The sequence below is a fragment of the Ciona intestinalis genome, chromosome 8 (genome assembly GCF_000224145.3).
Source record: "Ciona intestinalis chromosome 8, KH, whole genome shotgun sequence".
NCBI lineage: Eukaryota > Metazoa > Chordata > Ascidiacea > Phlebobranchia > Cionidae > Ciona > Ciona intestinalis.
In genome coordinates this window covers 3,457,481-3,472,806 of record NC_020173.2, presented here as the reverse complement: position 1 = coordinate 3,472,806, position 15,326 = coordinate 3,457,481, and the positions used below count along the sequence as shown (strand labels likewise).

General features: G+C 38.7%; 2 protein-coding genes across 2 annotated transcripts; one reads left to right on the top strand and one right to left on the bottom strand.

Moving 5' to 3' along the window:
* Positions 1 to 1,572: 1,572 nt before the first annotated feature.
* LOC100177584 (pancreatic lipase-related protein 2) lies at positions 1,573 to 7,827 on the bottom strand. The gene is made up of 10 exons (XM_002130537.4): positions 7,568 to 7,827; positions 7,237 to 7,496; positions 6,976 to 7,155; positions 6,668 to 6,911; positions 6,369 to 6,473; positions 3,691 to 3,815; positions 3,418 to 3,562; positions 3,166 to 3,304; positions 2,870 to 3,064; positions 1,573 to 2,751 (listed from the first exon to the last, which is right to left on the bottom strand). Exons 1-10 carry the CDS (start codon positions 7,683 to 7,685, stop codon positions 2,454 to 2,456), a joined length of 1,809 nt encoding a protein of 602 aa, XP_002130573.1. The 5' UTR covers positions 7,686 to 7,827; the 3' UTR covers positions 1,573 to 2,453.
* A 3,661-nt stretch (positions 7,828 to 11,488) lies between these two features.
* Positions 11,489 to 14,895, top strand: LOC100176768 (NAD kinase 2, mitochondrial; the record flags this gene model as incomplete). The annotated part of the gene is given in 9 exon segments (XM_009861018.3): positions 11,489 to 11,923; positions 12,250 to 12,464; positions 12,660 to 12,803; positions 13,387 to 13,508; positions 13,663 to 13,746; positions 13,915 to 14,108; positions 14,229 to 14,319; positions 14,430 to 14,644; positions 14,760 to 14,895. Coding segments are annotated over 9 exon segments (1,388 nt in total), but the record flags the coding sequence as incomplete, so codon positions are not given.
* Positions 14,896 to 15,326: the final 431 nt, after the last annotated feature.

Sequence of the window (15,326 nt, the reverse complement as noted above, 5' to 3'; positions counted from 1 at the left end):
GCACATTATAGGTAAGGTTAATCTGTGTGCATATCTTAATTTTTCTACTTCACTTCTCAAAAGCCAAATGCTATGGACAACTTTACCGTGTCGTGTACAAGATGTATTTAAGCTTGGTCTACCAGTATGTAGTATAAGGTATCAGTAGCATAATGGTTAAACGTTGGCCTCGTAACTGGAGGGTACGAGGCTCAATGTTGCTGTTACATTAACCGTGTATGTAATTTATCAGTAGCTTAATGGTTTTCCCTTTAATCAAGCTGTCACTAATGGCATTCTGATATACACGGAAGCAAACCGTAGTGTAACTCAATATATTTTTACCCACAGAAGTGTGATTCTATGCGTGGTAAAATAACTAGTGTCAATGATGACAATCCACACTTTGAGACTGACTGTACCATTTACTGGACTCTGAACGGCACTTCTTGGACGTAATGGTAAGTGTGTTACAAAATTTATATTGTGTTTCAACCGGTTTAACCCAATGTTTCTATCAAGATCGTTGTTTCGTGTTACTGTGCATTAAGTATCCGGTAGCTGGCAGTAAGGAGCCTATTTTAGTGTGTACCAACTACGCGTGGTTCCGTATTTATATCTTCGATTGGAATGTCGCCTATCTATGTTTGGTTTTCTGTAAATTTCCAGACCAGCAGTTCAACGCTTGCGCGACCAAGTTTATTTCGGTCGCATATTTGTTTGTTCATGATAACTGGTATTTGATTGCACTATACATAGTACTGTGTTTCGGGAATACTACTAGCTGTTGTGATCATACACAAAGCGTATTTCAAACATCTGGTGCTTTTGAGCGGCCGACCGAGTAAGATAGTTCCCGTTTTATGAATACCCTAAAAATAACATGTGTTAAATAGTTGGTATGTAAGTGGGTGTGTTTTTTTAATATGAAACTTGAACCACATAGCATGACGAGGTATTATAAAAGTTTCGCTTCATTTCTTTTAAAAGAAACAAATTGTTAGGGTGTGTTTTTTTACTATAAGTTTTACGTCGGAATGTAAAGCAACAATAGTAGCAAGTTCAAACGGTGAAACAAAAAGTAATATTTAGAGCGTTTTCGTTCGGCATTTTGTAAGACGTTGCTGGGTGCTACTAATAGTTTTCAAAACATGCCACACCCAGAAATACGCCCAGGGTAAAGTACGAACCGATCAGATATATTATTCCACTCAAATTGCCACCAACAGCACTGAAACCTTGTAAATGTGCAAATCGATCTGTGAAGGGTCACAAAGGATCCCGATTCGTTTTCTTTCATTCGCTTTGTGTCAAAGGGGGTATAATACACATTCGTAATTGAATTGCCGCTGCATTGGTCTTGTGTACGAAACTTAATCCCCAACAATAGAGCAATATGACATAACTGACGCACACTCGTTTGTTTTGCCCCGTGATCGTATATAGCGTTACACCACCTACTGTAGGGTATAGGCTGTAGATGCCTAGACTGAATTACATCCGTTTTAAACTTCCTTTCGTCCGAGCATATGGCGCTACACGTTATCCTTCTAGCTACTTTTCCATTGAAGATCAAGATAGCAAACGGCAATGTTAAAGGTGGGGAATTTATTTGTAACGTAAATTGAACACAAAATCACAGTGTCAACCAAGTGGTATTTTTCGTAACATGGCGTGCGCAATGTTATATAATGTAAGTTCCGTTACATGCGGAAAGGGCGTACAAAAATATATAGTGGGGCAAAATGTATATACCGTACACGAATTTTTAAGGAAAAGATAAATTCAGCTATGTATGTACGCCGGTACTCTCGGTGGCGCGAGCTATTGCACGTTCATATGGGTTACCTAACAGGGTAGGGAACATGGGAACACGAAAACCAGGTTTAAACAAACAAGGCACTTCTGATGTTCGTTTGGAAGACGTGTACGTTTGGTTGGGAGAAAAAACGACGGCCATGCTGCTTAACAAACCATTGCAACGGCGTATACAGCAGCAGTACGGCGATCGGCATAATGAGGGGCGGGTTAGTTGCTCAGTGGAGAGGTAAGAGCATTTGCACCGCGGTTTTTCAGTTCGAGGAAACATGCGAAAAATAAGGGTAGGTGAATTTTGCGTTGAAACCCGCACGCTAGTTTCACAGTGGTGCGCTGTGTGGATGGCGGGGTAATGACGTTAACGCTGCCCACACAAACGTAGGTACACAAATCAGGAACAGAACTATTACAGAACGATACCGTACATTTAGAGTCAAATAAATAAGAAATAAATATAGACAAAACAAAAAAACAAGGGATTTGTTCACGGCCCTACGCGTTTGGTTGCGGACGGTCTCGGCCCGCGGTTTGGAACTCCACAGTGTTTCTCTAGTTCGTGCACCGAGCAACTTTCGTTTATTAGCGGTTTACAGTGTAATCGCTTGGTGCACGCGTGCGTCTGATTGTTATTATGACCGGGGTTGTGTCGCTCATCATCATACGACGGTCTCATGATCACCTTCTGGGGGCGAGGTCGCAATAGGGCCTGGTAAACGATTGTTCGTAGCATCGGTGTCGAGTTGACCGCTTGACGGTCGAGGTCGCTTTGGGACACGAACAAGTGGGGGTCGCACACGGTTTACCCACGCTTCTTCTTTATTTAACGATCGGTATTTTCCCGGGAACAGAGATCGAATGTAGGAGGAACGGAGAAGCTCGAATTGTTCGTCGGGTTTAATCTCGTATGAGCGAATTCGTCCTTCGCGGTCTTTTCCGAGGGGCAGGTACACGTACCTACAACAAATAAACTCATGTTAATAAACATACATGGCGAACAACCCAAGGTTAATTAAATGGCTAACAGGCATACAAATACGGATAACAGCGTTTTAAAATAGCGAAGAAAATTTACCTTCTTTGTTCCTCAGCGTCGAAAATTTTGATACGTTTTAAGTGAATGTTTTCAGTTGGGCAGAAAAACCACGTCCAACAAGTTGGCCTCTCCCATCGGAAAGTAACGCGCTGTATTTCACCAATGTCTTGTGCTGTGTCTTGTGTTACAAGAAACCGGGTGGTCTTGCCAGCAATGACTTGAAAAGTCGCTCCGCTGCGATGGAAAATAACCGGTTAGCATACGATGAATAACCACGGTTTAATCTCAGAAACTAATCACTGACCGACGTAGCCGGCGGTTAAATGCAAACTTACTCATTAAGTGCGATTTCCGTCGTGCTGCCGCGTTCGCCGTGGAGTGTGAGGTACAATTTCGCTTTAAATCCTTCAATATTCACGTTCGAGTAAGTTGCAGTGTCGTTTCGCCAGTGGATTTGAACTTGGTAGTGTTTAACTGTAAATGCGGATATCGAGATTAAATTTAAACCTAATGAACATGAACTGCAGGGATTTCGACAACTAACGTGATAATTTTTGCGTGGGAATCTTTGTGAAGCGAGTATTTACCTGTAAATGGGGCGTGCCCGCTTGTGGTTAGGTAATACTGGACTTGGTTTTGTTTCCCATGCGGCGGAGTTGCCCAATATCCCATACGACGACATCGGTTTCTGCCTTTACCGTTGTTGCCTGAGCAACGAAGGCACACGCCACGCTAAAAACACAAGTATAGGTAAAATTTCACATAACAAACAAAGTCAAACACACCATGTTAAACGGAAATGTATTACATAACGCTGGTCGCATGTAAAGCATAGCAGACTAGGTATTAGGAAAATTTACCTTGAATTTTTCATAACTGTCGCATCGGTAAGCGGACATAAAGTGCTCAGAACCAGTAGCATTTATGCTCTCTTTAAAAAGCTGGGTGGCTCGTAAGTGGTCACATGTTGTAGAGTCGGTCACCGCTGCAATAGAAACAAGCGACATGAAGTAGCATACGCGCAAACCAAACAGTATAGGGCATTCGGGGGGTGTATGGTTTCTAGTGGCCTTTAAATAGACAGACAGCAGTGACATAGCACTTCAAAAGGTGCTTCGACATCATTCGGAACTGCTGAACGAGCAATTACGAATGTTGGAATGTTTTAAAACCACGCCAAAGTTAAAACTAACGGACACTCTCTGTGTAATGGTTGTTAATGGTAACCACTTATACAGTCTCGAGTGGAAAGATTGATTTGAAATCGCATCATTTGTAATCGTATAATTGTACCTGGGGTGGCATGAATATACCAAGTTTACCAACACAATACGAAGTTTACAAAAATCACCCCTCGGGCTATGCGAGCGAGATTTTCTGTAGCGGTCGAGTGTTTATGTAATGCCAACGCAGCTCATTAAAGATTTCGCCTTTGATGATTTTGACTGTAAACCAACAGTGGTGTATTTACTGTCAAGTACACATTTCTTGGGTGTCATATCGGAAGCGGATACCCTGGCATACTGTACGCATACGTAATTTAGCTTTTAACTGCTGTTGAAAGGAAAAACGCTGTGTGTGGCGCGGTAATGTGTAACTATAAATCACCACATGCGGTTAAACGTCGGATGAATTTCCAACGTTTCATCTGACCATAGTTTCGCTAAGTTTCCCAGCCTCGGAACTACTCGGTCGTAAAAAAATAGGCAATAGCAACGTATCTCGGTGGTATGCGCGACGTGACACCAGTGTACATTCATTTACTGCGCTTTAGTAACCTCGTCCTAGACCAGGCGACCTTATGGCAGACTCTTTGTTATTAGTAACGGCTAAAACCGGAAAATGCGCACATTAATCGATTTGTTGCCATTATTAATCTATCGGAGTTAATGAATCATTTTAGCGAATTAATTTAATGGTTTTAGTAAGTCATGTAATTTAATGACTTGATTTGTTATTAAACCGCTATTATTCAATTGTTGACATTACGCAAATGAATTTGGTTATTCGTTAACGGTACTGTCATTGTGATACGAGTTGAATGGAACGAAAATAGACTTCAACGCTTTGAATCGTTTGAACACGAATGACAGAGAGCGGCTCTTCGCGCCTCTCAATGGGTGTCGGATGGCGTTTATATCCTTAGTTACTCTTCCTGTAAATAGAACGTACGATACTGACGTCACCGCTACTGTGCCTGGGTTACTTCAGGTCAGCTTGAACAGAGGTTATTCCGGTTGAATGAGCACAGTGCCGGATTAAGTGTAACGTGTTCAACCGTGCGACTCCTGATTCGACCTCTACGTAGCGTTTATTATAGACCTTTAGGGGTGGCGTGTCTGCTGAACATCGTACGATTGGATGAGGCCATGTGACGTCATATCACGTGGAATTCGAAACCAATGATTCAAGCACACGAGAGGAATTGTCATTGAGGAATTCAATTCAAGACGTCTGAATTTCGGGGAATTTCTCAAAAGATTTTAAGCGTTTTCTCCAAAGGTTTCGATATGGAAAAGTTTGGCTAAGGATGTGCGTATCCACAAATGGGTCATTCAGTTTCAATATTGACATAAACAATTACGTCATTTTCGACCGTAGTGGATACGGACCACGGGATTTGAATCGACTATTCAGGATTATGTTCATAATTTGGGAAGCATGGAAACGTATTAAATATGATATATTTGTAAAACCTATGCGTTTAAGTGTGCCTCTGGTACGAATTTGAACGCATTCCGCGCGGTTCAGCGATATTTCGCATCGCAGAAAAACAACGGACCGTGACGTTGCAGACTCTCGTGATTTTTGACTTGGGCGTGTTTTGTACCGCAATCTCCCTTTAAGGAATTGTGGCTGTAACTCCAGTCAAAGGTTTTCCCGTTTGCGCGATGCATACTAAGATCCATAAGACACTCCATAACCAAACTCGCCGCTGAATGAATGGCCACGTCACCGCTTATCTAAAGTAAACTAGCTTGTTTGGACTAGAGGTCGTTAAATGAAAACACGTGATATACTCGTGTGTGGCATGTTCGTAACATGCGTTTCAAGGACTTATCCCAACGCCCGATGGCATGTGTGTAAAACAAACTCGATATCGCTTATAGTTTATCCGAAATGCGTCCTATCAATTACTAAATCGGGGAACTCCGCTTTAAAGTATGTTGGACGACGAAATGCCTCAAAACAAGTTGACCCGACCTATGTGAGAATCGCTAGCAGCGACGATAGATTGAGCTCAAGGCTATTTTGATCGAGCTTATCCGAGGGTCGCTATCATTTGAACAGCCAAGCTAGTGACGCACACGATATGCTATATTCGAACTGTTGTGGCCATTAAGCATATACCAAGCGCTATGTTTCTGTCTGTTGAAAACGCCATACGATCTCAGCTGTTTCGCTTTGGGTTCGAAGAAACCGCGGTAGCATAGCTGCCATAGCACACAGCGGGCAATTCAATCTAAAACGCCTCGACACTCGTTTATATTCAATATGGTGCAGTTATGTTACAATTCAAAGAAAGGCAGCTTCTTACCTGATACCCAGGTGGAGTCATCTTTCCACGCACTGCAACCAGTTTGGTAAGCTCCTCCGTTCGGGTAAAAGTCGGCGTGGCCCAAGTTTCGGTTCATTCCAGAAGCTGTGTTAAAATCCAACGTTAAACTACGTTTCCCGCGCACCAAGAGTCAATTTACTTCAAAAGGCGCGCGACAATAAATAAAGAGTGATCGAGGCTTTGTTCTGTTGTGTTACCAGGTACGTATCTTGTTACAGCAAGTATTCAGAGATATTGTTGGCAACGCATTCGTTACAACACAAAACGTTTCGACTTACCCATATTTAACATGGTGTGAGTGTCTGTGTGAATAACATCTACGAATTTTGCGTCAGAACGGTCGAGTCTGACGGACGAGTTGTCAGAATTGAATCCCGGGTTGGCCGGATCTAAACCGGTTATTCGTCCAACGGTGTGCCTCTTCCCGGCTTGCTGTACCGTTTTACCGGCAAACCCTGCTACATGTGCACCCAAACTGAAGCCGACAAGGTGAAAGTTTTCAGCGCGAGCGTTACGCACCTCCTGGAAAATGAATAAATAAAAAATTATCATTTTATCAACTTCTGAGGCCTGTTTATAAACTTACCATTAACATTTTGATAAGAAAACCAACTTGTGCTCCTACCAGACGCGTGTTTGAAGCAGCGTTGTCGTATTCAACATGGGCGCCTTTTACCCAGTTGATCTGTATAACGTTAACGTCTTCTTGATATAAAATCGTTTCGGTGACTTGAGGAACCCATTCTGGAAAGTTGGCCACCAACAGCTGTAGCGAAAACACAATATTACACAATGCAACTACAACGAATGCAGTAAACAGCACTGTTTTGATTGTTGAAAAACTTACCACATAACCGTGGATAATTATCTTTGTCGGTTTGGTAGGATCAAACAAGGAATTGGTAAGATTGCTCGCCTCTGGAATAATTGGTTGATCGACGTTTGGATTCTGCCTCGTTCTTAAGTAATATTCCGTTTGAATCTTGTGTGGAGACATTGGGAGTGGCATTGTTGGTGAAAATGGGGGCAGACTAGAGAAACAGCCGAGCTGTTCGTAGCAAACGGTTTGTTTCGTTCCCTGGGCTATGGATTGCTTGGTTTTATAACCTGAAACAAGACACAAGCTAGTAAAACACATTCTCTTATGTAACATTTAAATTCTAAAAAATCCGACTTACTTTTCACAGGCGTAAAGCTGAGATAGACGTAAAATAGACAGATTTTAAGAAGCACCGGCAGTGACAGTCGGGGCCTCCTTCCGATCACTTTTTTGTGATGGTTTCGGTTGCGTTTCATTTTGATGCCTTGAACTTCTTTTTTCAGTGAGTTGGGTTAAAGATCAAAGGGTAAATTTTCAGTCGTTGTAAATTCAAAATTAACAAAGTTTTTAGTCAGCTATATAACTAAATGAACTTAATTTGAATGAATTTAAACTAAACGAAACCTGATAAAAAAAGGTACACGGTTAAAGTAAATACTTAAGTAAATATTTGTCAATTAACATTGCAACTAACGCGACCTCTCTTGACCGTACATTAGTCGAAGTAATCACTTTTGACTTGAGCACACTTCCGAACACATTCACAATATTGACGAAAACTTCATCGGAGAAAAACTATTTACTTTGCTACTATCAGGTACACACTACGCTGGCTGACAAATACTACTGTAATTAATGACTTTTCTACTTCTTCAGCAAATAAAAACGCTAAATTACGAAACAAATTATTTCAAAATGCTATTTCACGGAACATTTACCTTAAGAAAAACGATTTATCCTTGCGTTGTACAGGTAAAATAAAACCATCCTAAAAATATCTCACCTTAACTACGCGACAATCTTTAATATACACTTCGCATCCAGCTTTAAAACTACCATACGTTCCTTCGAATGCTTCTCATGTGTGACACAGCAAACCGTTTCAGTTATGCGGCCTTCTTCAATCACCTACCGGCTTTCACGCTTGGTTGACCCTCCGTAGTATTTCTCGTCAGGCCACTGGCTTCGACCAATCATAATCATTCTCTGCGTGATGAGTGTACAAGGCACAAGGCTGGGACGCTAACGAAAAGCTCTTTGATCCAAACTCACATGACTTTCGTTGATATGAGCGCGCCTTTACCGCATTGTAATGAAAGGATGTGCAGTCAACATTCGAATATAGACAATTGTGACATCATCAACGCAATAATAATCAATTTACCAAACCTCTTGGGTAAGACAACGCCTACTTTATTATTAAATTGTTTTCTGGCATTAAATGACCGTTTTAATTTTTTTAATCGATTGTAGTGTGCGTATATTTACATAATAATTGTTATAGAATGCATTTTTGAATCGAAAATGTAAAATGTAGCGATTTACATTCATATGAACTATAGTAACCTTAGCAAGGACGAACAGGTTGTGACCTGGAGTAAACCTAAACGTCATAAAGAATTTTTTCTCTGAATTCATTATCCTCTCTCACTTCCTAGGTTTGTTTTGTTTCTTTATTCATCTTCGTACCGTTAAAATCCGTGTTTCTCAAAAATCGCATTACTATGGTTACGCCTTCTGTTGCTAACTCTACCTTCCCACAGCAAGGTTAGTACAGGTTAAACACCCCTGAGAATCACCTTAGTTTGAATCATTATTTGTTCATTGTTCTACCCTTCGTCTGCCTGCGGCTAATTTTAAATACCTAAGCTGTTAATGCATATTCCATGTCGAAAACGGTTCTCTTTTTTGTTGCTAATAACTTGTTTGTGTTTTTTTAAAAACAAAATCTTTTTATTTCTCAAACTTTTAATCTTGACCACTTCCTTAAAATTTTCCTTTTGAAGCCTATTTAGCTTTGATTCCATCGCCATTCGCACTGGCTGCGGTAACGCTTTACTTTTCGAGATGTTTATATTTTGCTCATGTTCACTCAGGGCCATTCCCAGCCGCAATGAAATTTTCCTTTCGTGCGATCGGTTTCATATAGGAGGTATAGGCTTATTGTATTCTTCGAGGATAAAAAAAGAACCACTGTGTGCTGATGACGCTATGGTGACATCATGTTGCAGGGCTATATTGTGTCAAGAATTCCACTACGTGTGTGGCATGTTCCGAAGTACCAACCCCTTGTTTCCGATTGGTCTAAAACTGGGCGTGGATAGGGGATGACCTCCCCTTACGTAACCGACGTCACCATCCTGTTACGTCACGCGCGTGACATATGGAAAAGTGTGATTTGTATTCCATTGGGAACCACATAGAAGTGCACTGTGATGTCATGTCAGTTATTGATCTTCAACGGTGTCTTAAAAGATTATGTTAGACATATACGGTCATTGTCATTGGCAAAGTTATTCTCTCTATCACTCCAACTTGCCAAATTAGGTCTTGGAATGTTGTATATACCGTAAACCTTTAAGATTTGTTTAACTTTACTTGACATAAGTTTTTCCTGTGTTTGTTTCCTGTTCTGTAAATGTCAAGTTTTAAGTTTAACCCTCTTTGTGGTGTAAAATTGTATTCAAACATCAATAACTCAAAATGGTATTCACAAAACCTCTGTCCAGGTCATTATAGGTGGTCAAGTTGAATGACCGGAACAAATCTTGCCAAGAAAAAGTCACTGGAAATAAAAGACCTGATACCCCTCTAGCTCCACCTGGTAAATTGATGTTGAGGTTTAGAAAGCTGTATGAGTGTGTCGGCACGTTACAAGCGTTTAAATTTAAATGTTGGCTTAATAAATTATCTGGTCCTATTTTTGGTGGTATACATGCTATATACACATACATTACACAAATGCGTCCGCAAAATTCTCAATTATTTAAAAAAAATTAACGTATTTGATAACGTCTTTTCATTATTTCGTGCGAATTTTCTTTTTTTACCATCGTGCAGACTTTTAATACCCGTCTGCACGGCCTACTAGAGATATCTCCAGTAGGCCGTGCCGTCTGGCATTGCGAGAATGAAAACAATCAATAAAATCTCGCCACACTAATTGCCAATATAATATTTTATTGCTAAACGCCAGCGGTAAGGCTTGCTTTTATGACGTGTTATGTGCGCTGATGTTTCGTATTTCATATGCAACGCGCGATTTTCTTGTCTTACGTACAAGCATAGGATAATAGTATATAAAAAATAGGTCAAATCTTTTCATCTGAGCAGGCCAGTGTCAGTTAAATATGTAAAGTGCTAAGCCGAAAGAATGGGCGTAATATATTTCCTGTGATGAGAAAAATGTGAATATTAAAAGCGTCTTTAAATATAGTCAGCTGAATGTAACTGTATTGTAATTTCCAAAGCAATTCAACGTTGTCTCCTCTTGAATTACTGATTAGCATCGAAAATTATTTTGGGACACCTATTCAGGTAGGTCGTTGGTACCGGGAGGTGTAGTTTAAAAACGTTTTTTTTATAATAATGTATCCCACGCCTACACTGTGCATGTAAAATATATAGTAGGTTGGGGGAAGATGGGACACCTTTTCATTCAATTTTCTCGCCCAATTTGGCAGTAAACAAAGAAAATGCAAAGAATTATAAAAGCGTATCCTCACGACTCCCCTAGATTGTTGTTAATTGTTTAAAAGACGATCAGGATATTTGGATATCATGTGCCAAAAGTGTCCCATCTTCCCCCACCCTACTATATGGTATTTCCGAGAACACACTTTTCTAGACCATGTTTTGTTACAAATGTGTTTTACTAAACACACGCGCACTTAGGTGCATTACAACCAGACATGAAGCGATTCATGCCTCGTCACGCTACAGTAAGATATTTATAAGCCCGATAAGAAGGGAGGGTCGTGGTGTATAGAACGGAAATAAAAACTTTATACTACACTTACAGGGTTCAGTGTATAACAATACGAGACACGTATATTATAAAAACGTTATTATTAAAAACGGGTTTTGTAAATATATACATTAAGAGAAACTTCTTATTCGCCGCGACATTTCAGACACATAAGAACCGTGATAACCTAGTGCTAACAATAGACCGCGATTTGTCTTGTTTTTTCTGGGTAACATTTCCGTTTGGTCATCAAAACCTATGATTCGTATAAAACCAGACTGACAACTACCGTCCTATTGCTCACACAATGTGATTTTTCATTATTTATAGCACCTGTGTAGTTTGAAGTTATTCTTCAACGGTGTGGAATTGGGAATATCCCAAAAGGAGACTTCAGATATTTTGTTGATGCGAGCATTCGAGCGAAACGGTACTTACTCTCTTTTTTTTGCTGATTGCGCTGGAGGCGTTTATAGTTGCTCTTGCAGTTGAGTTAGTAGTGCAGCTGCTTCGCTAATGAAACTAAAAAAAAGTGACCTGCAATTAAATAAGCTCAAAGAATGAAAGTTGCTTTGTGTCTCAAGCATTGCTGGATTAATAACCCACAATGTGCTCGACAATTTGTGATTGAGCATTGCGGAATTTCCCTAACTGCTTTGCATAACCTTTCCAGTTTTCGAACTTTTGCTCGTCTTTCCGCGTGCATCAGTGAGTCAAGATCGTTCAAACTAAAAGGAGTGTCACAGGGTAGGATGCATTACTATTGTGTATAATTATTATTTGTCAAGCTAGTAGTTATCTTTTGCAAATTGCTGGTGCAATTGGTATAAAACTGGAGATTACTGTGTACTTCTGAGTAGCTCTAACTTTAAGAAACAGCATATAAGACATATATAGGTTAGAATACGTTCAGTTTATGATTTGTTTAGTTGCCACACCCATGTAGATGTACAGTGTTAGGTACTGTATGTCTGAACTGTGTGAAAATATCTTTCAGAAACTTTTTAAAAAATACAAGAACTTATCTGAAGCCAACCTACATATTTTCAAATATCAAACGATTAATATTTTAGGAACTTTTCGTACAATGGCAACTGCAGCAGCATCATCAAATCGACGAAGTACTCACTTTGTTGATGACAACAACCAGAATGAAGTTTCGTCACCTAGCAACAGTGATAAACCTGTATTGAAGTTAAACAAAGTTGCAGTTGTTGGCAAAATGACTAGGTACGAGTTTGAAAAGCAACGTTACAGCGGCTTTTCTGAAGAGGAATTTAAAACCATGGTGAGCAAACTTAGATGTGTTAATTAATAGGTTATTTTAGACGAATAAAACAATAGGATTTTTCGAAACAATTTTAACTCTTTAGCTTAATACAAACTAAACATAATCATTTTAATTATGTATACTATATCACAAAAAATCTCTTCCTAATTAGGTCATGTAAGTTATAACCTTGGTGCTCCTGTGTATTTACAGCTCAGTAATCGTGGTTCTAACTATGAAAATCTGCTTGCTCAACACAATAAACACATGCAAACAATGAACAACTTGTTGGATGTTTTAAAGCGAAGAGGAATAGAATACAGGATGTGCACACGTGGTCATACAGAATATTCTAAGGTTTTATTTTAACTATTTTTTTTTCTAAAGAGTTTTTTTCTAAGTTAATGTTTCAGCTAAGACTTTTTTTGATAAACATTGGCTGTTATAAAAATGCTTGAACTTGCAAAATTGCAAACTTGTATCAATTCGTATTTTATGAACCTCCTATTTTCCCTTAGGCCGCCAGTGTATTTCGTTGACCCCTCACTCTAATTATGTCTTTTAGTTTGTTTATATAGTTGCATAATGATGGTAATCCATAAGCAGCAGTTTTACTTTAAGTAGTCTGTAGGTGCATATCAATGTTAATATGCTATTTTGTTAATTGCAGTATATTATACTATGTATCTGCATCCTATAATAATGTTTTCATTTCACTTCTCAATGTGTTTTAGTAAATAACAACATAACGTTATTTACATTGATTTATTCATTCATAGGTGCCAAACCTAGAGTGGCAGGGTAGGATACAATTTAATGAAATGCATTAACTAGTACGTGTGTCCAATTACCCCTGCCTCATCTGCATTTCAAAATATTGCACCTATGCATTAATTTATTAATACTAACTAAAAAATATAACATACCTTTTTGTGCATAGGATGCAGTGGATTGGGCAGACGCCATTATAACTGCTGGTGGAGATGGAACTTTTCTATCAGCTGCCAGCAAAATATTAAATCGAAATAAACCTCTCATTGGCATCAACACTGATGCAGAACGGTATAAGTTTTGTTTACTTAACTTAAATTTTTGTTTTATTCTATTTATATGTGTTTTTTTTGTTATTTGGTCTTGAATTTTTTTGCTAATGTTTGGGCTATCTGTACATTTTTTTAATATGTGTTTTATTTTTTATGTTAAACTATCCTTTTAGTTCGGAAGGACATTTATGTCTGCCAGCCAAATACAGCTACAGTCTTGACGAAGCTTTGGATAAGATTTCAGAAAGTCGTTTCAGGTAATTCTTCATAATAAAATATGGGTTAAAACAAACTAAAAATTAAAAAAAACAGAAATTTACAAAAAAATTCAATATTAACTTTTTGAGAGAAAATTTAGAGTCTGTAGTTATCAACAGAATTTTGTTTAGTGGTAACTCAAGTATATAAGCAATTCCTCTGTTTAGGTGGTTGTACAGACAGCGGTTAAGGGTCACAATGACCGGCACAGAAACAAATTTTGAAGCTCTTGAAAATGGACAAATCCTTCAACACAGAATGCGTGAAAGATTACAACGAACCGCTGCAACTTATTTTAGTGTTGATGATTCTGATGATGACTCGTTTTTAATCGATCGTGAAAAACAGCGTCTTGTCCAAGGTTAACATTTTTTTAGTCTTCGTTTGAATAATTTTGGTTTTCTTATCATATTTAAAAATGTTAAATAAATACGACCTATAATATGTTTATATTAATAAAAAAATGTTTTTTTTTCAACAGGTTCACCATCCGTACAGCAGAAAGTTTACAGTAAAAAGTTACCAGTCCTTGCTTTGAATGAAATATTTATTGGGGAATCACTTGCCTCAGTGTAAGTTTTAGAAAAAAAATTGCATGTTCTTTAACATGAGTACCCAATACAGTGCATTGACCAAATCACACAGAATGACTTGAGTTGACACCATTAATTCTATTTCCCAGCCCCTCTTACTATGAGTTCCAAGTAGATGACGGACCACCTGAGAAACAGAAGAGCTCGGGTATATGTGTTTCCACAGGCACAGGTTCAACTGCATGGTCGTATAACATATGTAGATTGCATAAAGAGTCTGTCAGGTCAGTTTTGGAAGCAGCAAGTGATATAGCAAGCAACAACAACAAAACTGTCCCGGTTGACCCAGATTTAGTAAATGATGGTAAGTGTAAAAATATTGAAGAACTTTTTTTTAATTATACAATAATCAAGTAGGGTGTACTCTTATGTAAAATTTGTAGTTCTTAAAAATTCGACATATCTTTTTATACATGTAGTGACCGAAAAATTTGCCCGTTCGTTTATATTTGAGGCCAGTATACCTAAGATGTTGTACGCTGTTCGAGACCCAATGCAAAACAAGGTATATTCATGCAACAAACCATATGGAACCGGCAACAAGATACATGTTCGGTAAGTTGGGTTTTATAACTGGAGTTTTAAGAATCGTTTTTGGCATTTCCGATAAAAAACATAAAAGTCTGAATGTGTATAATACGGTTTTCATTTCAAACGTTTTGGTTTTTTAAAAAAGCTAAAACCATTGTTAGTGATATCAGAAGTAAAATTTTATCTTTTTTTTGACTTTTGATTCACTAAAGAAATATTTGATATAAAAATCTTTTTATCATACAAAGGGCTGTCATGTTTGTATTAAAGCTGACCAGAAAGTGTTTATGCACTTCTAGGGTTAACCCATAAACTTCTACGTAGGCTGTTTTTACATACGTACCGGATTTGAAACATTGTCCTTTACTACCTAACGTAATATTACATTTGACAATTTCCTGTTGTCATGGCATTAATCACGTTGTATACGTCAAAATACTACTGTTTTGACAGTC

Bases quoted from the DNA above. Each gene is read 5' to 3' on its own strand.
- LOC100177584 (XM_002130537.4), bottom strand. From the start codon at position 7,685: ATGAAACGCAACCGAAACCATCACAAAAAAGTGATCGGAAGGAGGCCC. The intron at 3,816-6,368 runs GTAAGAAGCTGC...TTTCTATTGCAG, and splicing joins TGACTCCACCTGGGTATCAG to CGGTGACCGACTCTACAACA. The intron at 3,305-3,417 runs GTAAATACTCGC...CCGCATTTACAG, and splicing joins CGGGCACGCCCCATTTACAG to TTAAACACTACCAAGTTCAA.